The 13,287-nt window shown below is 67.9% G+C and overlaps 5 protein-coding genes across 5 annotated transcripts; 3 read left to right on the forward strand and 2 right to left on the reverse strand.

Moving 5' to 3' along the window:
- Positions 1-103: 103 nt before the first annotated feature.
- RHOBADRAFT_29677 (uncharacterized protein) lies at positions 104-4,666 on the forward strand (the record flags this gene model as incomplete). Its single annotated transcript, XM_018412880.1, has 13 exons — positions 104-391; positions 461-873; positions 1,072-1,421; positions 1,545-1,696; positions 1,790-1,854; positions 1,918-2,007; positions 2,085-2,325; positions 2,408-2,483; positions 2,551-3,173; positions 3,288-3,685; positions 3,771-4,087; positions 4,174-4,406; positions 4,475-4,666. Coding segments are annotated over exons 1-13 (3,429 nt in total), but the record flags the coding sequence as incomplete, so codon positions are not given.
- A 1,086-nt stretch (positions 4,667-5,752) lies between these two features.
- RHOBADRAFT_65560 (uncharacterized protein) lies at positions 5,753-7,416 on the reverse strand (the record flags this gene model as incomplete). The annotated part of the gene is made up of 2 exons (XM_018418732.1): positions 5,753-5,882; positions 5,959-7,416. Coding segments are annotated over 2 exons (1,548 nt in total), but the record flags the coding sequence as incomplete, so codon positions are not given.
- A 468-nt stretch (positions 7,417-7,884) lies between these two features.
- RHOBADRAFT_46583 (uncharacterized protein) lies at positions 7,885-10,531 on the forward strand (the record flags this gene model as incomplete). Its single annotated transcript, XM_018414820.1, has 9 exons — positions 7,885-8,151; positions 8,218-8,295; positions 8,454-8,801; positions 8,875-9,114; positions 9,174-9,213; positions 9,353-9,553; positions 9,692-10,003; positions 10,131-10,315; positions 10,508-10,531. 9 exons carry the CDS (start codon positions 7,885-7,887, stop codon positions 10,529-10,531), a joined length of 1,695 nt encoding a protein of 564 aa, XP_018268587.1.
- A 212-nt stretch (positions 10,532-10,743) lies between these two features.
- On the reverse strand, positions 10,744-12,032 carry RHOBADRAFT_55643 (uncharacterized protein). The gene is made up of 4 exons (XM_018417947.1): positions 11,907-12,032; positions 11,726-11,839; positions 11,131-11,654; positions 10,744-11,035 (listed from the first exon to the last, which is right to left on the reverse strand). Exons 1-4 carry the CDS (start codon positions 12,001-12,003, stop codon positions 10,811-10,813), a joined length of 960 nt encoding a protein of 319 aa, XP_018268588.1. The 5' UTR covers positions 12,004-12,032; the 3' UTR covers positions 10,744-10,810.
- A 70-nt stretch (positions 12,033-12,102) lies between these two features.
- RHOBADRAFT_66893 (uncharacterized protein) lies at positions 12,103-13,272 on the forward strand. Its single transcript, XM_018419115.1, has 6 exons — positions 12,103-12,192; positions 12,330-12,373; positions 12,459-12,538; positions 12,614-12,651; positions 12,741-12,800; positions 12,903-13,272. Exons 1-6 carry the CDS (start codon positions 12,133-12,135, stop codon positions 12,918-12,920), a joined length of 300 nt encoding a protein of 99 aa, XP_018268589.1. The 5' UTR covers positions 12,103-12,132; the 3' UTR covers positions 12,921-13,272.
- Positions 13,273-13,287: the final 15 nt, after the last annotated feature.

Consider the following 13,287-nt stretch of genomic DNA (forward strand, 5'->3'; position numbering starts at 1 on the left):
CCTGCCGGCTGAGCGACCACTGCGACCAGTCGAGGCCAGTCCCGCCACCCACGCCGCGCGACCGAGCCCGCGAGCGCACCTCCACCAAGGGCACACTCCCCGCTCGACGACCATGCCAGCCCAGCAGCGGCTCGACTTTACCCAGCCCCTCAAGGGTGCGGGCAGCACCTCGGAGCTCACAAAGCGCCTCAAGCACGCCCACACCCAGCTGCGCGACTTTGACCAGGACCTCGTCGACACCTCGTCCCTCGACGACCTCGCTGCCCAGCTCCGCCAGCCCAACCTCCTGCTCCACAAGGACAAGGGCGTAAAGGCCTACGCCGCCGCGTGTCTCGTCGACGTCCTCCGCCTGTACGCCCCCGAGGCCCCGTACACACCCGCCCAGCTCAAGGTCCGTCGTCGCCCCTCCCCCACCTCTCTCGCTCTCCTCGTTCGAGACTCACTCCCCCTCCGCAAACAGGACATCTTCGACTTCCTCATCCGCCAGTTCCGCTACGTCGGCAACCCGACCGACCCGCACCAGGCCGAGTACTTCTTCGTCGTCGACTCGCTCGCGTCCGTAAAGTCGATCGTGCTCGTGTGCGACCTCGACGCCGCCGACGACCTCATCGAGCGCGTCTTCCGCGAGGCGTTCGACACCATCTCGACCTCGTCGCCCAAGAACGTCGAGCTCGCCCTGTGCGACATCCTCCTCGCCCTCCTCGAAGAGGTGCCCAACGTCCCGACCCCGGTCACCGACATCCTCACGGCCCAGTTCCTCCCGCGTGCCATCAAGCAGCGCCCTGCCGCACACCGCCTCGCGACCGAGGTCTGCCGCGGCGCGACCGACAAGCTCCAGCGGCACGTCAGCCAGTACTTTGGCGAGACGATCGTGTCGGCCATGAACGGCGGCGCCGGTCGCGGCGGCATGTCGAGCGACGACGACGACGACATGGACCAGGACGACAACGACGACGACGACGACGATGATGATGACGACGACGGCGCGTCGGCGGCGGCCAAGAAGCGTCGAGGGCGCAAGGCCAAGACCAAGGCCAAGGGCAAGCTCAAGGCGACCAACGGCGGGTCGAGGGCCGGCGGCGGCGACAAGGACGACGACCTCCCGACCGCGCTCGTCGAGGCGCACGACCTCATCCGGTCCCTGAACCGCCACGTGCCCGCCCTCCTCCTCAACGTCGTCCCGCAGCTCGCCGAGGAGCTCACGACGGCCTCGCCGGCCTACCGCCGCCTCGCGACGGGCGCCCTCGGCGCCATGTTTGGCGAGCCCGTCGGCCGCGGCGACCTCGCAAAGGCGTTCCCGACCGTGTGGAAGGAGTGGCTCCGCAGGAGCAAGGACGTCGACGCGACCGTGCGCGCGAGGATGTGCGGCAGCTTGAGGCGGATCTGGAGGGAGCACCCGGAACTCGCCAACGACCTCACGCGTGCGTCGTCGGCTCTCTCTCTCTCTCTCTCTCATCGTGTCGAGCGGCCTGGCCTCGTCGGCGCGCACGCGCGGTACTGACTCGCCCTTGCCCTCCCTCCTCCCTCGCTCGCCCTGCCTGCAGAGGTCACGGTCGGCGCTCTCCTGAGCGACAGCGACGAGAAGGTGCGCATCGCGGCGTGCTCGTCGTTCGACGACATCGACTACGAGACGGCGTCGCACCACGTTCCGCGCCTCGTCCTCGAGGCCGTCAGCGCGAGGCTCCACGACAAAAAGGTGCGCCGCACTCGGTCCCCTCTCTCTCGGCCCGCACGCGTCGCTCGTTCCGACGACGGCCTACTGATACCGAGGCCCGTTCTCGCGCTGCAGGAGAAGGTCCGTGCGGTCGCGTGCCGGATCTTGAGCCGGCTGTACGACCTGGCCTACCCCGAGATGTGCGTCCTCCTCTCTCCTTTCTCTCCCTCTCATACAGTCACTGACACCCGGGTGACCCGCAGCGAGAGTCGTGACGAGCAGGCGACCAAGCAGTTCGCGTGGATCCCGGGTCGACTGCTCGACTCGCTCGTGTTCACCGACGCGAACGCCTCGTCCAGGTGCGCCCACCTCTCCTTCCCTTCTTTACCTCTTAACGCAGTCGCCCTGACGCTCTCTTGCGGTCCCGCAGCACGACTCACCGCCACCTCATCAACGCCGCCTTCCTGTCGTCGATCGTCCCGCAGCCCAAGTCGGACAAGGACGCCGGCGAGCCCGACGCCGTCGCCTCGTGGGTCGACCGCCTGCTCGTCGTCGAGCGCTCGCTCGTCTCCGAGGAGCAGCGCTTTGCGTTCCTCAACCTGTCGAGGCTCGCCGACCGGCGCGGCGGGAGCGTGTGGGAGGGCTACGTCTCGGCGTGCGAGAGCTACAACGTGCGTCCCGACGGTCCCCTTTTCAGCCTGTCGCCCGTCCTCGAGCGCCTGAACTGATGTAGCGCGTTGCCATGTCGCACAGTCGGGCATCATCGACGACAAGAGCCAGGCCGACGTCATCAAGGGCTTCCTCAAGCGCACCATCCGCACCATTTCCAGTGCGTCCCACTTCCTCTGCTTCGTCCTGCACGAGCATGCCTCCCTGACGATGCGCCCTTGCCGCAGGCAACATGCCCGACCCGACCAAGGCGTCCGACGACCTCATGACGTTCGCGACGCAGAACGTCGCCCAGCTGTACCGCGAGCTGCGCGCCCTACTCGACCCGCAGACCGACCTGCGCGCCCACATCAAGAACACGCGCGACCTCCTCAAGCGCGTCGAGAAGTTTCCGCACGGCGACAGCTGTCGCGCGACGTTCGAGGCCTTCATCCGCCTCGCGAGCTACCCGCTCGTCAACCGCTCGAGCATCCCGCAGCTCCTGCGGCGCCTGACGGGCACGACGGGCGACGACGCGCCCCAGTTTGCGGCGAGCGCGGCGCGCGTCCTCGAGCACGTGAGCAAGAGCCGCCCGGTCCTGTTCAAGTCGCACGTCGCCGAGCTCGTCAAGCTCCTCGCCGACCAGAGCCCGAGCGACGAGCCCGTCGAGGGTGGCACGGTCGCGTCGCTCGTCCTGCACGCGCTCGCGTGCCTCAAGCGCGCCGACGAGTCGGTCGTCGTCGAGGCCAAGCTCGCCAAGAAGGCCGTCGCGTTCGCGAGCGGGTCCAAGGACGAGCGCGAGGCCAAGCATGCGGCGACGCTCGTCGCACTCGACAAGGGTCGGCCCGGCGCGCTCGATGATCTCGTCGAGGTGCGTCCCTCTCCCTGATCATCGTTGCCTGCGGAGCGGCTCGCCTCAGGCGGGCTCTTCTGCATTGGGCATCATCGACTCGAGGAAGGCCACTGACGTCGCTGTCACCCACAGACCCTGTCGGACTCGATTCAGAACGCTCCCGCCTCGACGCTCGTCGCCCACCTCGCCGCCCTCGCCCGCATCGCCCTGCACGGCCAGTCGTCCTTCGAGCGCCGCAGCGAGTCGCTCATCGCCTCGTCGCTCGAGGTGCTCACGCGCGCCGGGAGCGCCGGCGAGGCGGTCGGCGGGCCGGACGGCGCGGCGGACCAGGACGAGGACGAGGCGGCGCCGACGTGGTCCGAGGAGTGCGACCCGCTCACGCGCGCTCGCGTGCTCGCCATCAAGGTCGTCGTCAACCGCTGCCTCGCGTACGCCGCGACGGACGAGGCGCAGAAGGTCGGCAAGGAGGCGTTTACGATGCTGTGGCCGATGTTGACGCAGCACGGCAGCACGGACGGCACGACCTACAGGTGCGCCTCGCTCCCCGGTTTCTCTCTCTGTCTCTCGGCCTTCTCGACCTGAAAAGACGACGTCTGACTCGAGCCCCTCCCGCAGCCCGGCCGTCGCCTCGCGCATCCGCCTCGCCGTCGCCCTGTCGATCCTCAAGCTCTTTGCCTCGCGCGACCCGTACTACATGCGCGTCGTCCTCGCCAAGTTCGACCTGTTTACGCGCACGGCGCAAGACTCGACGTTCGAGCTGCGCGAGGCGTTCCTCAAGAAGCTCGTCGTGTACCTGCGCAAGGACCGCTTCCACCCCAAGGTCGTCGCTCGCCTCAACATGGTCCTGTTCCTCGTCGCGCACGAGCCCGAGGACGAGCTCAAGGAGACGGTGCTCAAGTTTGTGAGGAGTCGCCGCCAACGTCTTCCCGACAGTGCGTCCCAGCTCTCCCTCGTCCTCGTCTCCCTCGCGCCTCGTCCAACCTCACCTGACGTTCTGCCTCGTCGCCTTCGCCTACAGCCGTTCGCCAGGAGCTGTGGGAGTACCCGTTCCTGCGCCTTGCGCACATCCTCGCCCACCACCCCGACTTTGAAGGCGTCGACACGAGCGACGCCGTCGTGCTCAAGTCGATCGCCAAGTACCTCGAGGACTACTTCGACATCTTCGTCACGAGCGAGAACCTGTCGTTCTTCTTCCAGCTGGCGCTCAAGATCAAGACGGTGCGCGACAAGCAGTTGCCCGACCGGAGCGAGGTGCGCCCCTGCTCAATCCTCCCTCGGGACTCGACCAATCCTGACATCCCCCTCCTCTCTCCTCGCAGAACCTGTACATCCTGTCCGAGCTCTCGCAGCACCTCCTCAAGCTCCTCGGCGCGCGCCACTCGTGGCCGATCACGACCTACGCCGGCAAGGTCTCGCTCTACGCCGACCTGTTCACGACCTTCTCGACCCAGGACGAGGCCAACAAGGTCGTCAAGAACGAGTTCATCGCGCCCGAGGTGCTCAAGGAGATCGGCGGCGTCGAGCGCAAGAAGGTGCGTCCTGCCTCTCCTGCCTCGTCCGCGGCCCTTTCTCGAGCCGGCATCGTGTTGCCAGATGTCCTGACACCCTCTCTCTCCCTCACAGGCCGCACCTCGCAAGCGTGTCGCAGCCTCAAACGGCGCCGCCGCCGCGCCCAAGGCCAAGCGCGCCCGCACGAGCAAGACGACCTCGTCGACGCCCCGCAAGCGCGGCGGCAGCGCGCAGAAGAAGCGCAAGGCCGACAAGTGGGACTCGGACGCCGAGTCGTCGCCCGAGGAGGACGACGACGAGTCGAGCGCCGAGGAGGAGGACGAGGACGAGGAGGACGAGGCGAGCGACGCGACGGCGACGCCGGCCAAGCCCAACGGCAAGGGCAAGGGCAAGGCCAAGGCGTCGCCCGCGGCCAAGAAGGGTCGTCCTGCGCCGCGCGGCTCGCGCGGCGGCCTGCGCAGCGACCCGGCGCGGTCGCGCAAGAGCGTCGGCGCGTCCGAGGACGGCGACGACCAGGACGAGGAGGACCGTGCGCAGAGCGGGAGCGGGAGCGGGAGGGGCGACGCGCGCTCGGTCACGGCCGAGCAGGAGGACGAGATGGACGTCGACGAGGGCGAGGGCGAGGTCGTCGCCGCTGCCCCGAAGCGCGGCGGCGCCAAGACGGTCAAGAAGGCGACGACGCCGACGTCGGCCAAGAAGGGCTCGACGGCTGCCGCCACTGGCGCCGCCAAGGGCAAGAAGGCTGCGCCGGTCGCCGCCTCGCCGCCGCCCAAGACCAAGACCAAGGGCAAGGGCAAGTCGTCGTCGAAGGTCGCCGCCAAGCCCGCCGCCGGTTCGAGTCGGCGCTCTCTGCGCGAGCCTCGCCCGATGAAGGCGAGCACCATCGAGCAGGTGAGCGACGTCGGCGACACGGACGAGGACGACGAGTAGAGGGGGCCATGGGCCGGAGCTGCGGGGCGGGCGAGGGAGGATGGGAAGGAGGTCGGATCCGCTTGTTCTCGAGAAGGCTCAGTAGCGTCGCCGGTCGCGCCGTACATGTTGTCACACTTTCGCTTCCTCTCTCTCTCTCTCAAGCACGCACGAGAGTGACTGGAAAGCGGCTCGTGGGCAAGCGGCAGAGAGAACTCGCTACAGGCCCGTCTCGACGAGGATGCGGGCGAACGCCTCGAGGTCGACAACGCCCTTGTTCTTTGCCGCGTACTCGAGCATCTCGTTGAGCTGTCGGGGAAAGAAAGTCAGTGACGCTGCTCTGGGACCTGGGGAAAGAAGAGAAAGTGAGAGAGAGAGGACGCACGTCGCCGTCGGTCATCTTCTCCTTGAGGACCCTGCAAGCGCGCTGTAGCTCCATGAGCGTGATGGCGCGCTCCTGCTGCCCGAACGCGAGCTGCGGCGACTCGTCGAAGAAGAGGTCGAACGAGTCGGACGCGTCGGCGAGGTCCTGCTTCGAGAGCGGGCGGGACGGGTCGCCCTTGACGGCGGTGCGACGACCCTTGGCGCCCTTCTTGCCCGCCGCCTTCTTGCCCTTGGTCGTCACAGCGATGTCGTCGTCGTCGTCGTCGATGGCGACGTCCGACTCGGACGCAAAGGACGAGGACGACTCGTCGTCGTCGATCTCGACCTCGACGCCAAAGTCCTTCTCGACGACGCCGTCCTGCGCCTCGTCGGCCTCGTCCTCGACGTCCTCCTCCTGCGCGGCGCGCCGACCGCGCGTGGACCTGCGCGACGGCTGCTGCCTCGTCGGCTGGCGCCGCCTGCGCCTGCCCTCGCCGAGCCCGAGGTCGTCCTCCTCTCCCTGCTCCTCCCGCTCGTCGTCCTTCTCCTCGGCCGAGGGCGGCTCGTCGTCGCCGAGCAGCACCTCGCACGCCTCGACGAAGCGCTCGCGGCGCACGCTGCGGCCGCGCATCGGGTCATCCTCGTCTTCGGACGCGACGTCGTCGAAGAGCGCGATGAGCTCGGCGCCGGCGAGGCCGACGCGGTGCAGGCCGAGGTCGCGCAGGGCGGCCGGGATGCGCGCGAGCGGGATGCGCGACGGCGGTGGGGGAGGCGTCGGGAGGCGGTTGGTGAGCGGGGCGGGGGTCGGGAGGAGGGACGAGAGGCTGGTGGACGGGTCGGCATCGTCGGGAAGGAAGCCGCCGCTGCCGGCGAAAGGGTCGGCGTCGCGAGAGAGGTTGTCGGGAGGGGGGAGGAATCCGCCGGCGCCGCCGTAGTCAGATTCGGCGGGGCGCATCGGCGTGTCGGTCGAAGATGGGTCGGGGAGGAGGAAGCCGCCGCTGTCGCCCGCACCGCTCGCCGATGGCTCAGGGAGGAAGCCTCCACCGATCATCGCGCCCTCTTCGTCGTCGAGGAGGAACCCGCCGCCGCCGCCGCCTCGAGATTCGGGGAGGAAACCGCCCGCCTGCTGACCGCCGTCCTCGACGACGAACCCTCCTCCGCTCGCAGCACCGCCATCCGCCGGCTCGGGCAGGAACCCACCGCCGAGTCCTCCTGGCTCGGCCGCACTGCTCGCCGTGCCAGCATCTGCCCCTGGTCCCGCGACAAGCTCCATCTCGACGTCGTCCTCGTCGCGGTCCTCCTCCTCGTCATCCGGCACGACGGCGCGCCGCGAGCGCTTGCGCCGAGGTTGGTCGCCCTCTTGGGCGTACCGGGAAGGGTCGTAGCCGGCGGCGCGGTTGAAGGCGGCGTCGATCGAGGCGAGGCGCTTGGCCGCCTTTGCGGCGTCGTCGGGCGAGGTGTGCCGAGCACGGCGCAGAGGCTGGGGGTGGTACAGGGTGGTCAGTGCGGCTGTACGAGTGTAGGGAAGGCTGAAGATCATGTCCTCGCCATGGTGGGGAGAGGGTGGGGAGACGAGTGTGGCGCCGCGCTGATGAGGAAGTCGGGCTGGCGGGACGCGTCGGGGACGGGGCTGGGTGGGTCGCTGTGCTGCGCACTCGCAGTAGAAAGCCCACGAGCGTGTCGGGCGGCGCAGGCGAGAGCACCAAGTTTAGGTTGCCGAGATGGCATCAGAGCGACGAGTGACGAGGGGAGCTCGAGACGCAGCAGCCTCTTTCTCGCTCCCGACAACCCTGAGCTGCCCCTTGCTTGCTCTCGACCTGTCCTCCACAAGCTCATCTCGGCCCCTGTCCCACCAGAACCGCCGTCGCGACCTCGCCCACCTCGTCCACCTCGTCCTCCCGCCGCCCCACCTCTCGGCCTCGCTCAACTCGCCCTCCGCCAGAACAACATGCTGAGCCGCCACGTCAACTCGGACCGCGTCCTCGCCCAGGCGAGGGAGCACTCGGCGACGCACCGCCACGGCAAGCAGCCCATCCACGAGATGCTCGGCCGCGAGTCGCCGCACACGATCCCGCGCCAGCCCGCCCACAAAGACTACGGCACCGAGCCCGTCCCCAAGTTCGCCATCCCGTCGCACGGTGTCCCCGCTGCCGACGCGTATCACATCTGCAACAACGAGCTCGCCCTCGACGGCAACCCGCTGCTCAACCTGGCGGTGCGTTCCCTTCTCCCTCGTCTCGCGCCTGCACGCACAGCCGACTCACTCGCATTTCTCCTGCAGTCGTTCGTGCACACGTCGATGGACGAGTACGCCGACCGCCTCATGCACGAGAACCGCATGAAGAACCTCATCGACCAGGTGCGCCACGCCCTCCTCCTCCTCCTTTCCTCCCTCCTCGGCCTTGAGCCTGTCCACCCCGACGCCTCCTTGCACCTGTCCCTCCTCGACCTCGAGCCTGTCCACCCGACGCCTCCTGGCACCGTTCGTGTCCTGACCCTGCCCTATTTCCTCAACAGGACGAGTACCCGGCGACCCAGCTCATCCACACGCGCCTCATCTCGATGCTCGCCAACCTCTGGCACGCCGACGACCAGAAGGAGTCGGCCGTCGGCACGGCGACGACCGGCTCGTCCGAGGCGATCCAGCTCGGCGGCCTCGCCATGAAGAAGGCGTGGCAGGCGCGCCGCAAGGCGGCCGGCAAGGACTACTTCCACCCGAACGTGGTGATGGGAGCAAATGCCCAGGTTGCCATCGAGAAGGCGGCCCGCTACTTCGATATCGAGAACCGCATGGTCCCCGTCGACGAGTCGACCAAGTTTGTAATGGACCCGCGGCGCGCCATCAAGCTCGTCGACGAGAACACGGTGCGTCCCCCTCTCGCTCTCTCTCTCTCGCTTCCTCAGGAGGGAGGGCACTAACTCTGCTGCCCGAGGACAGATCGGCGTCTTTGTCATCCTCGGCTCGACCTACACGGGCACGTACGAGTCGGTGCAGGAGATGTCGGACCTGCTCGACGAGTACGAGCGCAAGACGGGCATCTCGATCCCGATCCACGTCGACGGCGCGTCGGGCGCCATGTACGCCCCGTTCGCCAACCCGTCGCTCATCTGGGACTTCCGCGTCTCGAAGCGCGTCGTCAGTATCAACACGAGCCTCCACAAGTGGGGCAAGACCTACGTGAGCTCTCTCTTCCTCACTCTCGAGCGAGGAACGGTACTGACATCGACCACGTGCAGGTCGGAGCCGGCGCCGTCGTCTGGCGCTCGAAGGAGCACCGTGCGTCCCCATCTCGACCTCCTTCCCTTTCTCCCTCCCTCTTGTTCCCTGCCGCTCTTTCCCTCTCTCTCTCCTTCACCATCGTCACCGAGTCTGCCAAGTCCAGGTACTGACCCTTTTGCCGAGTGCGCCCCCGCAGTCCCCAAGGAGCTCGTCTTCGAGCTGACGTACCTCGGATCGGTCGAGTACTCGTTCTCGCTCAACTTTTCGAGGCCGGCGGCGCCCATCATCGCGGCCTATTTCAACCTCGTCCACTTTGGGTTCGACGGGTACCGCCGCATCTCGCTCCACGACGCCAAGAACGCCCGCCTCTTTGCGCGCGCGCTCGAGCGCTCGACCTGTGCGTCGTGTCTCTCTCTCTCTTCTCTCCCCTCTCGAGCGAGACGAGCGACGGCTCGTCCCCCTTCCTCGAGCGAGCGAGACGCACCCGTCGGTGTCGCCCAACCCGACCCTGACCGCCCCTCGTCTGGCCGCGCAGACTACAAGGTCGTGTCCGAGACGCACCGGCTCAAGCCGACCGCCAACCAGTCGCTCGTCGACAAGGCCAAGCAGGCGACCGGGATCGTCGACGACATCGAGGCCTACATGCCCGGCTTGCCCGTCGTCGCCTTCATGTTCTCGGACGAGTTTAAGCGCGAGTACCCGCGCATCGAGCAGCGCAATGTGCAGCTGCAGCTCCGCCAGCGCTCATGGATCACGCCGAATTATCGTCTCCCTTCTTCCTCTTCTTCCCACGCCGAAACCGAGGTCTTGCGCGTCGTGATGCGCGAGACCTTCGACGAGGACCTCGGTGCGTCCTCCTCTTCCTCCTCTCTCTTCCTCCTCTCCCCCTGTTGCTCCCTGCCGTTCCCTCTCCCTCCTCGTGCACCGTCGTCACCAAGTCCAGCCACTGACCCTTTGCCGAGCGCGCTTCGCAGTCGAGCGCCTCTTCCACGACCTGATCGAGGTGACCGAGGACATGATGGAGGAGCACAAGGCCGACGTCGCGCAACCGGGCGCCGGGCTCGGCCACGCGCGCAAGAGCCCGAACGAGCTTGCGGGCCCAAAGAGCGGCTCGATCGCCGAGAAGCTCGCGGCGAGCCATGGCGAGGGGACGAGGCCTGTGCGTCGACCGTTCCTCTTTTCTTTCTTTCTCCCACCCTCTTTTCCCTCTCGGGCCCCTTTCTCTCCTCCCTCCTGCCTCGACACACACTCTCTCCCGTCCTCCTCTCGCGACCGTCCATCCTCCAGAACCCCTCGACCCGCAAGGCGCCCTCACTGACTCCTCCCTCTGCCCCCCTTCTCGCCGCACCAGGTCGGCCACGACTCGGTCTGCTGAGCATGTGCGGCACGTCGAACCAGGGAAGGCGATGGAAACGCTTGCGCGAGGCCGAGGACGAGGGAAACTGCAACTCTGTGCCTTTTTTTTTCCGTGTCTCTCAGAGGCCCGTGCACGAGGGAGCGAGAGGAGCTTTCGAGAGACGGGACGGGAGCGACGGGCGACTCTCTCTCTCTCGCGAGACGGTGCGCGAGCGTGAAAGAGTGCGAGAGAGGGCAGAAAGGACGGTCGAGAGGACGTCGTCATTACGGCTCGCCTCCTCGCTCGACAGAGTCCACCTCAAGCCTCTATCATGACCTGGTCGTCGTCATCGCTGCCCTCGTCCTCGACCTCCCCGACCTCCTCATCGTCATCGTCCTCGTCCGCTCCTCGCCCGCCCTCGAGAGCGCGCACCTGCGCCGGTGGCGGCTTGCCCTCGACGCCGTACTTGGTCTCGACGCTGCGGCGGACGAAGGCGAGCACGGTCTGCGCCGCTTTTTGCGCGACGTCTTGTGCGTCAAAGAGCTGCGTCACGGAGTCGAGTTCGAGTTCGAGAGTCAGTCAGGCCGGCCGGCGCGAGACGCAGAGAGGAAGGGAGAGAGGGAGGCGGGGGGACGCACCTGGTCTTGGGAGAATTGCCCGACCGAGTCGACGCCGACGCACGTGCCCTCGGTCCCGCCGACGGCCTGCCCAAACGAGAACGCAAACACGTGCGTGCTCGTCGACGCGAGCTCCTCGTGCTGCGTCGGGTCGAGGCGGAGCTCCTCCTCCTCCTCCTCCTCCTCGGCGTCGTCGTCGTCGTCGTCGTCGCGGGCGGCTGGGGAGGGCACGATGGCGACGGCGACAGCGACGAGCACGCCGCGCGTCTGTACGCCCGCGTCGACGAGGCTCATCATGGCGGCGTTGATGCGGGCCGCCTTTTCTGCGGCGCCGAGGCCCGTGCCGCGCGCCTTGCGCTTGCGCTTGCCCTTGGGGTCGTCGTCGAGGGAGAGCGGGTCGGTCGAGAGGGGCGAGGTGAAGGCGGTCGAGGGGAGCGAGACGGTCTGGAGGGTGAGCTGGAGGAGGGCGCGCGGGTACAGGTGCAGGAGGATGAGGGGCGCGAGGAGGGCGGCGAGGGTCGACTCGGCGGCGCGCGAGGCGGGACCTGTTGGGGCGGGCGTGGGCGGGTCAGTCAGTTGGGCGCACCAGGGGTGTGCAGGAGAGAGCGAGACGGACCTGGTTGACCGCGCAAGGGGCGCAGGTGGATGTCGAGGGTGGCTCGGTCGACGAGCTCGTCGCGGATGCGGACCTCGGCGGGCCCGGTGAGGGACGCGAGGACGGCGACGTTGCCTGTGCGGGTGCACTCGAGTCTGTCAGTCGGTGGCCAGGGGTGAGAGCGAGAGAAGGGAGGACGGACCAAACGCGAACTGGGCCGAGCCGTCTGCGCGTGAGAGGAGGCCCTGCGAGAGGGCGAGCGGGCGGAGCGCAGTCGGTGCGCGGTCGGTGCGGTCCATGACGAGCTCAGCGGCGAGCTCCAAGCGGGGCAGGTCGGTGGGAGGACGAGGACGAGCGCGTACGTCCATCTCTCTCGACTGTGCTCCTCTCCTCGACCCCACCCAGCAGCCCAGCCCAGATCCACAGCCATGTCTGCCGACGAGAACCAAGCCGACAAGAAGCCCGAGACGCAGCACATCTCGCTCAAGGTCCGCCCCCCTCTCCTCCTCCTCCCTCCTCCTCCCCTCCTCCTCCTCCCCTCCTCGACCCTCCCATCACCCACAGACCGCTTCCACGCGTGCGCCTCACCCAGCACACTCGTACTCACACCCTCCACCCCTCGCAGATCCAGGGCGCCGGCTTCCCTGACCTCGTCATCAAGGTCAAGAAGTACGCCCTCGCGTCCCTCCCTCTCCTCCTCCTCCCCCCCTCGCAGCCGGCCTGACCCTCGCCCCCCGACCCGACCTCCGCACAGGACCACCAAGCTGTCCAAGATGATGAACGCCTACTGCCAGCGCGCGGGCAAGGCCCTCAACGAGGTCCGCTTCATGTACGGTCCGTCGCGCCCTTCTCCCTGTCCTCGAACCGCACAGGCGGATGACGGACCCTCACACGCACACACACACACAGAGGGCACGCGCCTCAACGGAGACCAGCTCGTCGCGGATGTGCGTCGCGTCGCTCGTCCCCCCTTCTCGCCCCTCCCTCCCCTCCCTCCCTCGTCCGTGAGCTGACCCTCCCTCACCGCCGCCCGCAGCTGGACATCGAGGACATCGACGAGGACGAGGAGGTCGTCATCGACGTGGCTCAGGAGGCCGTCAGTCTCCCTCCTTTCCTTCCTCGCCGTCCGGTGGCGTCGACCCGCTCGCCGTCGTCCTCAAGCGCATCCTCTGACGCGCCTTCCCTCCCCGCCCCACAGGTCGGCGGCTCGCTCTAGACGTTCGACTCGCCCTCGCCTCGCCTCGTCGCATCGCCCCGTCTTTTCTCTCTCTCTCTCTCGCTTGCCCGAGTTTACCTGTCGTCCTCTCCGCAAATACCTCGCTCCCCTCCCTTCTCCGGCCTCGGCCATGCCTCTTCTCGAACGCCCACCCACCCTTCTTCTCTCCCACTACCCCCCCTTCTGCGGAGCGTCGCACGGCCGTCGAGCGGGACCTCGCCCCGGCGGCTTTGGCGCTCCTCCCGCCCTTTTCTCTCTCCTCTCTCTCTCTCTCTCTCCCTTTTCCTCCTTTCCTCCTCCCGCCCCCTTCCTGCCCTCTCCCCCCCCTTGATGTAAAAGCTGTGCGCCTGCCCCCTCTTCGATTCCT

The sequence above is a fragment of the Rhodotorula graminis genome (assembly GCF_001329695.1).
Source record: "Rhodotorula graminis WP1 unplaced genomic scaffold RHOBAscaffold_14, whole genome shotgun sequence".
Lineage (NCBI taxonomy): Eukaryota > Fungi > Basidiomycota > Microbotryomycetes > Sporidiobolales > Sporidiobolaceae > Rhodotorula > Rhodotorula graminis.